Below are 15,000 nucleotides of genomic sequence, written 5' to 3'. Positions count from 1 at the left end.
GTCTGTAAGGAACCTCATGAACAGAACTCCCCCAAGCATTTTGATGCGTTGTCAGATGTGTGTCCCTCGCTCTCGCGTCTCCAAATCTCGATCGTCACTGTAAGACCTATCAAACCTAGCAATAATCAACAGAACTGATCTACTAACTCGGCCAGAGGATGAAAATAGAAAAGGAGGGTGGGGGGCGCGGGGGGTTTGTGGGGGGGGGGGGAAGATGCGGGGGGGGGGGGGGGGCGATTCTGGATCGTGACACCGGAGATGAATCATCCCTGACCATCCAAATGATTCACCCGTTCAACGAGATTGGTTTAACAGGTTGTGTCAGCTGGTCACAGTCAGCCAGAGAGTCATACACGGTGAGGCTCCGTCTTTGCTTTCTAGGCAGTGCTGTGGTTGAGGGTGTTGGTGTTGGTGTTGGTGTTGGTGCTGGTGTATTTGCCAACCGCAGTGTCTTCAGTTTTCTGCAGAACAGATTTGCTCAGGGTAAAAACGTTTCCCTACTATACTTGATTTTTGGTGTAGTTGTAGTTTATTTTCTGTTGTTGTTTTTCCAACCAATCCATATAATTCATGTAAGAAATGTACATGTTTCAACCTTTTTTTTTTTTTCTTTTTTTCTTTTTTTTTTTTTTTTTTTTTTTTTTTTTGACTATGACACAGAAGTTTAATCGCTCGCAATCACATTTCACTGCAACAACCGACAATAACAGCAACAACAACACGCTGTAGTTGTAGGTGTTTTTTTTTCTTCTCATCTTTTCTCTACCATTCCATTCTATTCATGTAAGAAATGTTAATGTTTCAAACGTTTTTTGACGATGCCACAAAAGTTTAATCGTTCGCAGTCACAGTTCACGTAATAGATGTTTAAAACCCAGTTGACTGCTCCTACAGATTTAAAGAAAAAAAGTTATTCAAGCGGTTTGTTTTCCTGCTGCTTTCTTTTCTTTTCTTTTTCCTGTCCCACTGTTATATTCCTGTTCATGCACAGTTCTTTGACTGCTTCTATATCTAGGGGCAATATCTTTGTGTGCGAGATTTTAATGTTGATTGAGTGTTTTTTGTTTTTTTTGATGTTTTTTTTTTTTTTGGTTTGTTTGTTTGTTGTTGTTTTTTGCATAATGCAGGTTAGTCTTTGAATATCATGATTCAAAATCTCAAAACAAAAACAAAAAAAAAGAAAGAAAAGAAGAAAGCAACCAAACAGCTCAAGGATGAACAAGACTGATAGTGAGATACTGATGCATGGTATTATCACTCTTTGTGTGTGTGTGTTTGTGTGTGTGTGTGTGTGTGTGTGTGTGTGTGTGTGTGTGTGTGTCCCCATCAGGGCCTGCTGCCTCACATCTACCCTGTGGCAGAGAATGCCTACATCAGCCTGGTCCTAGAGTTGGGCCACGTCAATCAGAGCATTGTCATCAGTGGCGAGAGCGGAGCAGGAAAGGTAGCATTTGAAAAAGAATACAAATTATTTTCTGTTAGTTGTGTGTGTGTGTGTGTGTGTGTGTGTGTGTGTGTGTGGCAGGTTCCTCCTTGACAAGATGTGTTGTCACAGTAAGTGGATGCTGTGACCCAGTATTGCTTGTCTGTCTGTATTCTGCGTGTGGAAATTTATTAAACTTGTCGAGAGTGATAGTGTTTGTTGACAAGGAGTTAACGTTATGAATAAACTTTGTTGTTGTTTGTTTGTTTGTTTTTTGTTTGTTTTTGTTGTGTTGTTGTTTTTTTTGTTATTTGCAGACTGTGTCAGCGAAACATTTGCTGAGATATCTCACCATCATTTCCAATCCTGTCATTGAAAGGTAAGGAGAATGTGGAAAGAGGGAATGCTTGGGAGGAGGGCTGGTTTGATTGAAAGGGAGTAAGAGAGAAAGAGAGTGTTGTTGAGTGTTTGTCAGTTCATAGCATTGCTCTAGCGTCTATTATTTTTGCCGGTTAGCATGTTCGTCTCTTACACACACACACACACACACACACACACACACACACACACACACACACACCCGCCCCCCTCCTCTGTCACCTCTCACTCCCCAGTCATCACTGTGGTTTAGAAGCAAATATGCACCAAATAGATAAGGAGAACAGGGGTCCATGTCATTGCGTCGACAGCTCATTGCGTCGACAGGATGTGTAGAGGATGTAGTCTGGGTATAGATACAGGATACTGTGTAGAGGATGTAGTCTGGATATACAGGATGTAGTTTAGAGGATATAGTCAGGGTATAGATACAGGATGTACTTTAGAGGATGCAGTCTGGCTATAGATACAGGATGTAGTTTAGAGGATGTAGTCTAAGTATAGATACAGGATGTTGTGTAGAGGATGTGGTCAATAATGAAGGACGTTTGTCGCCATTCAGCATTCCAAAAGTGAACATAGCACAAATAAGAATTTACAATTGGAGGACAAAATCCACCTTTTCAAAAAATGAAAATAGAACAAGGACAGCGATGAGCTGTCGACGCAATGAGCTGTCGACGCAATGAGCTGTCGACTTTACGGGTACCTCCCGGAGAACAGACATCCAAATCATGACGTGGGAATTATTGAAACTAATATCTTTTTTCAAAGATTGTTTCAATGGTATAGCAAACTGTCACTTTTTAGATATACTGACGCACATTTTGCCGACCACTATCATATGATCCAGTAGTTGTTTTGTAGCCGTGTGTTCTTGCTTAGTTATTATATAACCTGTTTTTTGTTTTATTTTCTTTTTTGTTTGATTTTTACCTCAGATCTAAACTCTCTCTCTCATATATATATATATATATATATATATATATATATATATATATATATATATGTATGTATGTATGTATGTATGTATATATGTATATGTGTGTGTGTGTGTGTGTGTGTGTGTACAAGTGCGCGCGCGCCTACGCGTGCATGCGTGTGCATATGTGTGTGTGTGTGTGTGTGGTAGAAAAGACAATGTGTTAGAAATTCAATTTACCTCACACAAAAAAAATGTTAAACATAAATCGATCCCAATTTTTCCTTTGCACGAATTGATTTTGACACTTAATCGATTTAAAGTAAAATTTCAAGATAGACTGGAGCAAGGAATGGTAGAAAAATTGCTTTTCAGGAACCTTGATCTACCCTCAACTAAAATTGACCGCAGCTTTCGTGAAAACTACGACTTTAAATGGCAGATAGTTAAGAAATTTAGTCGAAGAAACTAAGATAGGCCTATACCCCCACCCCCCACCCCCACCCCCACCCCCCCGCACGCACACACACAAACACACACACACACACACACACACACACACACACAGCCACTCTCCCCTTCGTACACCCTCACACCTTTCTGTTGGAGTGCCGGAGGCTGTGTCGGTACAAACAGAACACAATGTTCTGGGAATCTGTGCTGGACATTTCCTTTTTTCTATCGTTGTCTTTGTTTCTTTTTTTTTTTTCCTTTGCGTTCTGTCGTATGATTCTTTCTTTCTTTCTTTCTTTCTTTCCTTCCTTCCTTCTTTCCTTCCTTCCTTCTTTCGGGTCCGGGACGGGAAGAAATTGTTATTCACACGCATCTGTCTATCTATCTATCTATCTATCTTAGGGAGGAGGTGGCAGAATGGTTAACACGCTCATCTGCCAATACAGAGTCCCTGAGGGTCTGGGTTTGAGTCCCGCTCTCGTCCTTTCTCCCAAGTTTGACTGGAAAATCGAAGTGGGCATCAAGTCATTCGGATGAGACGATAAACCGAGGTCCTGTATGCAGCATGCACTTGGAACACTGAAAAAGAACCCATGGCAACAAAAGTGTTGTCCTTTGACAATGGACAAAATTCGTTAGAAGAAATCTACTCTGATAGGTAGACAAATACATATGCATGCACTCAAGGCCTGACTGAGCGCGTTGGCTTATGATGCTCATCATGCATAAGCCCAGCAATCGTGATGTAGCGTATATGGATTTGTCCGAACGTAGTGAAGTTTCCTTGAGAAACTGAAACTTTCTTTCTATGCCATACTGGTCCAGTGCTTTTGTACAACTTATTCATTTCACTTTCTTGAGCTCCTCTTTTCAATTTACTTACCTTTATTATACAACTTACTCAGTTCATTTATGTTTGTTGCCCTCCGCCTACCCCCCCCACCCCCACCCCCCACCCCCCCACACACACACCCCTCCCCCCCCCCTCCACCTGCCCCCATTCCCCTCTCCTCTCTCTTTCCCTTTCCCATTTTTTCCCCTTTCATCTCCTTCAGTGGCAAAATGATAAAGGTCAGAAACAAACCGGAGTCGGTACCCCCTGACATCAACAACCCGTCTGACCCTGCGCCCGACAAAAGCCCCGTGGAGGACGATGAGACAGATTTGGAGAATCTGGTGGAGCGCATCGGCGGCCATGGGCCTTTTCAGTTCTTCGTCTGGGGGGTAGGCTTCGGAAGCAAGGTCGGTACAGCTGGCGTCATGCTCTACATGTCGCTCGCTGGAGTCACACCGGACTTCTGGTGCGCTGCCACTTCCGGCGGAAGCGGAAACGGAAACGGAAGTGACGACACGGAAGCGTGGTGGAAAGCGCGGCGCAGCGTGAGCGATCCGATGTACAAAGCCTGCTCTCTCAACGGAACCACCTGCTCCTCTTTTGTGTTTGCTGATGATAAGAATACGATTGTTAACACGGTGAGTTAACACGGTGTGTGTGTGTGTGTGTGTGTGTGTGTGTGTGTGTGTGTGTGTGTGTGTGTTTGTGTGTGTGTTTGTGTGTGTGTGTGTGTGTGTGTGTGTGTGCAGGGGGGGGGGGGGGGGGGGCTGATGGTGAGGATGAGGGCCGGGACGGAGGCATTGCTGTTCATATACCCAGTAAAAGAAGATATAATCTATTTATCTATATATCTGTCTGTCTGTTTGTCTGTCTGTATATATATATAAGATTAACCAAGACTGTTTATTGATGCGTCTTCCATTAACTAAGACATCTGGGCTTGGATATACATATACATATATATATATATATATATATAGAGAGAGAGAGAGAGAGAGAGAGAGAGAGATGATGTGTGTGTGTCGCAGTGGTCCCTGGTGTGTGAGGAGAAGTGGGTCAGCAGCACCATCACCTCGGTGCAGATGGTGGGGGTGCTGCTGGGGGCCCTCACTGCCGGCCAGCTGGGAGACCTGTGGGGACGGCGTAAAACCGCCATCGCCATGTTGATAGGTACAAAAAATGTCAACACCCCCTTCACCCCTCCCTCCTTCGGCACGCCTGGTTCTCTCTCTCTGTCCCTCTGCCCCCACCCCCCCCCCCCCCCCCCCCCCCCTCCACCCCCACCCCCACCCCCTCTTGTTATAGGAAGATTGGTCTGATTCAATTAAATTACATTGTTTCCAATGTACTTTCCAAACCTTGGAGACGAACGTGGGGAAAAAAAGGCACAGTACCCGCCTGCCACATGGACATTTTTAAGCTAAAGTACCCAAAGTGTCGCTTATCCCTGTGTAGTTTATTTTGCTTCAATTCTGTTTTCCATTTCTGTTCCATTTTTGTTCTGATTTGTACCTACTATGTCACTAGAGATTTACAGCTGACGACATTAAATATTTCAGTGTTCAGTGTTCTCTCCCTCTCTCTCTCTCTCTCATCCTTCCTACCCCACCCCTTGCACCCAATTTACAATACACAAGGTGCAGCAGTTTAACTCCTTGACTTCTGAACCTTGGAAAAGAAAAAAAAAGAAGAAAAAACAACAACAAAAAACCATCGTGGTGTGAATTTGAAGAGCAAGAACTGCTTCTTGTTCAATTTATAAGTGCTGTCACTGATTTTGGAGAAGGTAAAAAAAAAAATTAAAAAAAAACAACAACAGCAACAACAACAAAAACGTAATGCAATTCCAAGGGGAAGAAGTCCCAGTAAAGAATGGTGACTAGCATCTTGACCTGTGAAAGCTCAGTCTTACCTCAGTATAATTAAGCAACGGCTCTTCAATGACGAGGTCGGCAGCATTCAGAGGTTTAAAGAAAGACACACATATATATATATATTTTTTTTTTAATGAACAAGAAATTAGTTGAGCATTACACTGTCTGCCGCGTCTGTGTAGCCATGTTGAAGGGATGTCAAAGCACTGATGCCATCATTATGGCAACCCTATTTTTACGTCTTTCTTTTGTAGCCGTGTTACCCGAGTGGTTTATTAATAATGAAAGGGCACGGTACAAAAGAGCTAACTAATGATGATGTCTGTATTAAAGGATAGGCAAGAATTCCCGTGCACATGCCAGGAACATAGAGAGGCCAGTCACAAAGGGGTTTTTCTATTGTTTTATTTCTACAATAGTTATTAAGAAGATGAGAAGAAGAGATCAAACAAGGATAAGGAGAAGAGATAAAACAGCGCCTGAACAGACACAAGTAAACAGATGTCATTAAGCACATGTCAGCACAAGTAAATAATAAAGCACATGTAAACATATTATATGGAAAAACGATCACTCGGTTTGTTAAGCAACAACATACGATAAGATAATGCATATGTGTGAAGATCAAACACTGACATCAAATGGCATTTCTAATACATTTAAATAGTGCAGTTAAAGTGATTGAAGTTATGCTGATTTAAGTAAAGCTCACTGACAGTATAGATTAGGTGAAGCTTATACTGTGTCAAAGTGACTCAAATGAATCAGTTTTATCATGTAGCACTATACTGGAGTTAGCCGTATAGGAGAGGGCATGATAACTACATTACAATTAACAGACTGCTACATATCTGGTGGTTTTAACAAACAACTGATATTAATCCAACACTATCTTGTAACCTCGACAGAATACTACACACATCTTAGAGTGATGAGAATCAGTGAAACACTGTAGCATCATAACTGATATCAGCATGTGCAATAATACATGAATAATCAACAAGATAGAATCAGTGGCTTTGATATAAAACTGGCAAACTGAGAGACCAGATGGTAATCAGTGCAAGAACTGTCATGGCTTAACCATTAAGTGGTGAATGAACTTACACAAGTAATCTGTTGCATCAAAGCCAAATATCAACATAGCCAAGCTTGTGTTCAACATTTAAATCTCGCTAAAGTGGGATAAGGAACCTAAACTTCATCAGTGACAGATGAGAAAGAATGCGTCATCCACTAGAACATTCTCGAACAACTATCAGTGTCCAGAGACGTCATTGACTGTGACGTTAAGAAGGATTAAATGGAACACTGCTCCAACCACATGACATGGCGATTTTCTAAATCAGTCACAGCTCTGCTGTGACTGACTACATGTCAAAGCAATAACTGAACAAAACAATATCAACATACTCATATGAACACAAATACTGTATCGAAGAATACAATTTACAAATCATCAACACATTCTACACACTAGTACTTACAGCCACACGTAGCGAGATGTCAGCCTTTGGGACAACACACACACACGCACACACACACACACACACACACTGCTTGCGAAACAGCAAAGAGAGAAAGAGAGCGGCTCTGGTCAGATGACTGACCAGGTAGAAACTGACCAGATGAGCACCCACTCCGCCAATTTATGCAAGTTAAGCGGACTGCAAAGACAATCACGTGTGCTGCGAAGCAGACGGGCTCAAACCAGGCTAAATCTGATAAGAAGTGTGTTAGTTACAAGGTGTTCAATGATAGATTTCTAAATGATTCCTGAACCGATTTACGTCGGATAGGTCGCAAAAGAAAGAGCTCAACATCTACTTTCTAATGAGTATAAAAACGAAGTGTTGATTATCCAAGATGAATTTATAATCTTAGTTTAAGTAACCTGAAAAGGGTCAGTTTTAACGAGCTCGTCGCTGAAAATTACAAACTGCGTTGAATCAGTTTAACGTAGGCAAACATAAGTGGAATAGATCTAAAGATGGAATTGCGATGATTCTGCCAGTATATAATGCTTGTATTTTACTGATCCGACAAAAGAGATATCAATTAAATACGTTGCTTCACAAACACAAGTTTCCGCTCAGCCAGTGACGTACAGCGAACTGGTCGAGGAGTGGGTTGTCTGGCGAGAAGGACAAAATGACGTAAGCTTAGCGTCAGTTGAAATCTTTACACTGACGAACATTAAACTAAAATCAAGTATGCTTCTAACTGATTTAAGTGTGTGTGTAAGTACAACAAATATAATATTGCAGTGAACGACACAGAGACTTGATTTAATACATGATTGGGGAATAGGTTTAGAATGCGTTCATACCGGGAATGGTGTCACATTCTGCGCGAGCTGTTGAAGGCCAGCAGGTTAGTTGCGAAAACGGCGTCTGCTATAGATCAGCAGCTATCAGCTTGTGCTGTGATTTGAGTAGCCAGTCGTATTGAGCACATGACTACACTTGCATGCGATCTGCCTTTACATGTCGCATCGTCTAGTAAAGAAAAAAAAAGGAAAGGAAAGATTTATGCATTTAATCCATTGAGCCCGGCACCCGAACATTTCTCTGGTGTCTCATTAAAATGGTTTGTCACGTTACTAGTAACATGTACATAGACTGCAGGGAAAGAGCACCAATTTCTACAGTATTTCTGAATGCGTGTGTGTGTGTGTGTGTGTAAAGAGTAATTTGGAGGAGAAAACAGTATATTTTCTGCGGTCTTTCTGCATCAGTAAGGCAAGGAAGCCTACCAAAGGCTGTAAACTCCGGGGGTTTGAATGATGATGATGATGATAACGAGGCTGATGGTGATGATGATGATATGAGTACTTTCGTAGCACCTATCCTCGGTCGGAGACCATTCTCTAAGCATTTTACAAACACGAATCATTTGCACAAAAGTCTGCCTACCTGGGTATAGCCGACTGACAGCTGCCACCTGGGTGCTCGACATTCGTTTCCTGTGTCATTTAATTAGGATTCGGTCACACACACATACACACTCATACTGACGTGTATCAGTTTACGTGTGTGACCATTTTGATCACTTACCCCGCCATTTAGGCAGCCATGCTCCGTTTTCGGGGGTGCGCATGCTGGGTATGTTCTCGTTTCCATAACCCACCGAACCCTGACATGGATTACAGGATCTCTAACATGCGTATTTGATCTTCTGCTTGCGTACACACATGAAGGGGGTTTGGGCAATGACAGGTCTGCATTTATTGTGTTGACCAATGAGATTGGAAAAAAAAGTCTCCACCATTTGCCTACCAGGCGCCGTTTCCGGGATTCCAACCTGAGACCTTCAAATTGAAAGTCCAACTACTTTAACCACTCAGCTAATGCGCCTGCACAGGAACAGTTCCTCGAAGTGTCAAAGCACAAAAAGTTCAGTCATAAAGAACTGACCAGGCTGATGCCAGTGATTTAGAAATGTGTCACTGCTGCCACTTAAAGGCGATAAGATTCATTGTCGTCATTTCGCGAGACGTGGGATGTTATGGGTTAACAAAAAAGAAACTCACGTGATGCCAACAATTTAAAAATGAGTCTCTGCTGCCACTTAAAGATGATGTGATTTGTTGTCTTCATTTCGCGAGACGTAGGGGTTGTCATGGATTAACAACAACGTGTGTGTGTGTTGATAGGTAAGGCAGTGTTCAGTCTGGCCAATGCCTTTTCGCCCAGCTGGATCTTCTTCATCATTACCAGGTTCGGCGCGGGCTTCAGCGCCGGCGGCTACCTCGTGACCTACTTCCCCCTCACCATGGAGTTCACGGACATGCAGTGGAGGACGGTCCTGGGGGCCATCCCGACATGGCCCATCGGTACGTCGATCTGATGATGATGAATGTCATGATGATGATGGTGATGGTGATGACGGTAATGATGGTGATGATAATGGTGCTGATGGTGAGGATGATGATGATCATTATGATGATGATGATGATATGGATACTTGTAAAGCGCCTATGTGCTCCCTTCTAGGAAGGAAAGCGTTCAACACATGCAGCCATGTTATGAACCAGTGGTTTATCATAAAAGGGGACGGACGGTACAAAAGATTTAACTTAATGATTTACTGAATTAAAGGATAGACAAGAATCCCTGCGCACAGGCCAGGAACATACAGAGGCCAGTCACAAAAGTGTTTTTCTATTGTTTTATTTACAATAGTTATAAGAAGAGAATAGAGTAAACAGTGCACTGATAAGGACACAATCAAACAAATGTCATTGATCACAACATGTCAGCAAAAGTGAATAGTAAAGCACATGTATACATATTACATGGAAAGACTATCACTCGGTTTGGGATAAGCAACAACATGAGATAAGATAATGCATATGTGTGAAGATCAAACACTGACATCAAATGACATTTCTAATATATTTAACTAGTGCAGTTAAAGTAATTGAAGCTGATTTAGTGAAAGTACACTGACAGTAGAGATTTGATAAAGCTTATACTGTGTCAAAGTGACTCAAATGAATCAGTTATCATGTAGCACCATACTGGAGTAAGCCGTATAGGAGAGAGCATGATAATTAAATTATAATTAACAGACTGATACATATCAGATGGTTTTAACCAATAACTGATATTAATCCAACACTAACTTGTAATCTGGACAGAATACTACACACATCTTAGAGTAATGAGAATCAGTGAAACACTGTAGCATCATAACTGATATCAGCATGTAGAATAACACATGAATAATAAACAAGATAATAGAATCAGTGGCTTTGATATCAAATACTTGCAAACTGAGAGAATAGGTAGTAATCAGCACACAACACAAAGGTTGGAAGAACTGTCATGGCTTAACCATTAAGTGGTGAATGAACCTACACAAGTAATCCATTGTATCAAAGCCAAGTATCAACATAGCTAAGCTTGTACTCAACATTTAAATCTCCTCTGCTGAAGTGACCTAACCTTCATCAGTGACAGCAGATGAGAAAGAATGCTTCATCCACGAACATTCTGGAACAAACTATCAGTGTCCAGAGACGTCATTGACTTAAGAAGAATCAAAAGGAACATTGCTTCGAGCATATGACGACATAGCAATTTTCTAGATCAATCATAGCCCAGCTGTGACTACATGTCAAAGCAATAACTGAACAAAGCAATAACTGAACATACTCATATGAACACAAGTACTGTATCAAAGAATACAATTTACAAATCAACACATTCTACACACTAGTTCTTGCAGAGATACGTAGCGAGATTTCAGCCTCTGGGACAAGGCACACATACACACACTGCTTGCGACACCGCAAGAGAGAGAGAGACAGCAGGCTCTCTAGTCAGAGACTGACCAGGTAGAAAGTGACCACTGATCACCCACTCCGTCTCTTGATTGCAAGTTAAGTGGACTGCGCTGACGCAAGCGTGGCCCGTGAAACGAAAGGTCCCTGATCCTGAATTTGCTTAGCAGTGAGTTAGTTACAATGTGTTCAGTGATAGATTTCTAAATGATTCCTGAACCGATTTACATCAGATAAGTCGCAAAAGAAAGAGCTCAAAACCTGCTTTCTAATGAGTATAAAATGAAGTGTTGATTATTTAAGATGAATTTATAATCTTAATTTGAAAAGGATCTGTTTTAGCGAGCTCATCACGGAAAATTACAAACTGCATTAAATCAATTTAACATAGGCAAACACACATGGAATAGATTTAAAGATGGAATTGCAACGATTCTGCCAGTATATAATACTTGTAGTTTACTGATCCGACGAAAGAGATATCAACTGAATACAGTGGAGCAGAAACACAGATTCCAGTACTGTGACACTGGTCAAGGAGTGAGTGTGTGGCAAGAAGGACAAAATGACGTAAGCTTAGTGTCAGTTGAAATCTTTAGACTGACGAACGATTAAACTGAAATCAAGTATGCTTTTCACTGATTAAAGTGTGTGTGTGTGTGTGTGTGTGTGTAAGCACAACAAATATAATACTGCAGTGAACGATACAGAGACAGAATTTAATAGATGATTAGGGAATAGGTTTAGAATGGGCTTTGCATTTAAACCGGGAATGGCGTCACACATTCTGTGCATGTCATTGAAGACTGGCTGTTAGTTGCGAAAACATGGTGTGCTATAGCTGGTGTGGTAAACATTTAGTGAAGCCAGCCTAGCGCTTGGCTACACACATTTTTGTTACCAATAGTAAGAATAGTACTCGTATTACCAGTATCATTATTGTTGTTGTTCTTCTTCTTATCAAAAGATATTTGATTTGACAGACATGTACACACACACACACACACACACACACACACACACACACACACACACACACACACACACATATACATACACACACATGTGCACACATACACAGAAGCACACACATGCATGCACCCATACATGCACATGCACGCTCGTGCGCGAACACACACACACACACACACACACACACACACAAATACACGCACACATAGCACACAGACACAGACCCCCCCTCACCCCCTCCCCTCCCCACATCCACACCCCCCCGCCCTTCTCCACACACACACAATCACACACACGCACACACACTCACACAATGAAGAAGAAGTAGCACTAGTGGTAGTAGTAGTAGTAGAAAAAGGACTCGCTCATGCCAGGAGGTACGCACTTACGCTTACATACACGCACCGACAGACAGACAGACAGATAGACACAGAGAGATAGAAAAAAGAACATACAGTCAGTAAGACTGACAGTGTGTGTGTATGTGTGTGTGTGTGTGTGTGTGTGTGTGTGTGTGTGAGAGAGAGAGAGTGCGCGTGCACGTGCACGTTTATATCTATATATATAATTATATATGTGTGTGTGTGTGTGTGTGTGTGTGTGTGTGTGTGTGTGTGTGTGTGTGTGTAATCTTCAGAGCACGCGCGCATGTGTGTGTGTGTGATTGCGCACACGCTTATGTGTGTGCTTGTGTGTGTGTGTGTGTGTGTGTGTGTGCGCGCGCGCACGCGCGCTTGATTACGTGTATGCACTTGTTAAGCCCCTGCTAAAGAAAGCCACTCTGGATCACAATGTCCCCAAAAGTTTTCGCCCTGTATCCAACCTTGCTTTTGTATCCAAAATTATTGAAAAAATTGTTATCTCCCAACTTTCAGACCATTCAGCATTTAACAACCTGTTCTCTTCTTTTCAGTCACCTTATAGATCTGCCCATAGCACTGAAACTGCTTTGTTGAAACTAGTTAATGACCTGTTACTGTCTATTGATTAAGGTAAACTATCTGTGTTAACTTTGCTCGATCTTTCGGCTGCGTTTGACACAATAGACCACAGCATACTCCTTTCCAGACTTGAACATGTTTTTGGGATTCACTCAACAGTTCTAAGTTGGTTTTCTTCATACCTATCCAACCACTTCCAGATTGTCTCTGTTGGTAACAAGTCTGATCCAGTCCTTATCTCCTATGGTGTGCCACAAGGCTCTGTCCTGGGCCCCGTTCTGTTCGTTCTGTACACTGCTCCTCTTTCTGATGTCATTTCTGGCCATTCTGTTCTTCACCATTCTTTTGCTGATGATACTCAGGTACAAAAGTCTGTAGAATGAAGCCAAGTACATAGTCTGATTCTGTCAATGCAGGATTGTATTCTCGATGTTAAATCCTGGATGACATTCAACGAACTAGTTGAATGATGACAAAACTGAAGCTATGACTATTTCCTCTGCAAGAATGTCCACATCTACTTCTTTTCCTGCCCCTATTGTGGTTGGTGATACCACAGTTCAGTTTTCTAAATCAGCAAGGAACCTTGGAATCATTCTTGACTCAAACCTCAGCATGCATGCTCAGGTAGTAAACCTGATACGCATAGTCAATTGTGAACTTCGTCGCATCAACTCTATCCGTCAGTACCTTTCTGTTGAAACTACTAAAACTCTTATTTCTGCTTTTGTGCTGTCACAAATTGACTACTGTAATTCTCTTCTCATTGGCTGTCCACAAAATATTCTTCAGCGAATTCAAAAACTTCAAAACAGTGCTGCCCGTCTGACTCTCAGAGTCCCACGTACGGATCACATTTCTCCTCATCTCCGCACTCTGCATTGGCTCCCTATTGAAGCGAGAATTAAATACAAAGTTGCGTGTCTCTGCTATTCTTCTTTCCACTCCGCAGGACCTACTTATCTTTCTGACCTTATCAGTGTTTACACTCCCACAAGAAATCTCCGCTCTTCCTCTGACTGTTACCTTTTGAAACTTCCTCGTGTCAATACAAGAACATATGGTGAATGTTCTTTCTTCTTTGCTGCTCTTCACATCTAGAACAACCTTCCTCATCATATCCGTGCATCTGATTCTATTTCTGCTTTTCGCTCATCACTAAAGACTCATCTTTTTAAAACCTATCTATAAGTACTCTCAGCTTCCTTTTCTCCAACACCACCCATGTCAGCTCACTTTGGATGTATGTGGAGTGGGAAAGGGAGAGTGTGAGTGGAGGGAGGGTTTTTTTTTAGAAAGAGTGGTCATGAATGTTTCATGTTACTTGTAATATTTTTCTTTCATGTAAAGCGCCCTGAGACCTTAGTGAGAAAGGGCGCTATATAAATGTGCATTATTCTTATTCTTATTATGTGTGTGTATGTGTGTTGCAGGCGCGGGTCTGATGTCTCTGGCAGGGTGGCTGTTACATGACTGGCAGTATCTGGGCATAGCTGTGGCTGCCGTCTGCGTGCCCTTCCTTGTCGCCTGGTGGTCAGTGTCCCTGTCTGTCTGTCTGTCTGTCTTCTTCAAGAGACTTAAGTGTTCATTCACCCTGTCTGTCTGTCTGTCTGTCTGTCTTCCCCAAGAGACTTAAGTGTTCATTCACCATGTTTTTTTTTTTTCAAGGCCTGACTAAGCGCGTTGGGTTACGCTGCTGGTCAGGCATCTGCTTGGCAGATGTGGTGTAGCGTATATGGATTTGTCCGAACGCAGTGACGCCTCCTTGAGCTACTGATACTGATACTGATACTCACCCTGTCTGTCTGTCTTCCTTAAGAGACTTAAGTATTCATTCACCCTGTCTGTCTGTCTGTCTTCCCCAAAAGACTTAAGTGTTCATTCACCCTGTCTGTCTGTCTGTCTTCCCCAAGAG

The 15,000-nt window shown here is 42.1% G+C and overlaps 1 protein-coding gene across 1 annotated transcript in view; it reads left to right on the top strand.

The window, feature by feature from the left end:
* The first annotated feature begins 399 nt into the window (after window positions 1-399).
* LOC143286520 (organic cation transporter protein-like) overlaps window positions 400-15,000 on the top strand; it is a 30,992-nt gene continuing 16,391 nt past the window's right edge. The window contains exons 1-7 of the mRNA XM_076594111.1: window positions 400-483; window positions 1,331-1,444; window positions 1,741-1,802; window positions 4,232-4,649; window positions 5,040-5,181; window positions 9,541-9,720; window positions 14,519-14,618. Coding sequence (XP_076450226.1) covers window positions 4,239-4,649; window positions 5,040-5,181; window positions 9,541-9,720; window positions 14,519-14,618 — 833 coding nt within the window. The 5' untranslated portion in view covers window positions 400-483; window positions 1,331-1,444; window positions 1,741-1,802; window positions 4,232-4,238. The remainder of the gene's footprint in view (window positions 484-1,330; window positions 1,445-1,740; window positions 1,803-4,231; window positions 4,650-5,039; window positions 5,182-9,540; window positions 9,721-14,518; window positions 14,619-15,000) is intronic.

Source organism: Babylonia areolata, chromosome 10 (genome assembly GCF_041734735.1).
Source record: "Babylonia areolata isolate BAREFJ2019XMU chromosome 10, ASM4173473v1, whole genome shotgun sequence".
Lineage (NCBI taxonomy): Eukaryota > Metazoa > Mollusca > Gastropoda > Neogastropoda > Buccinidae > Babylonia > Babylonia areolata.
This window is presented reverse-complemented; position numbering and strand designations above follow the sequence as displayed.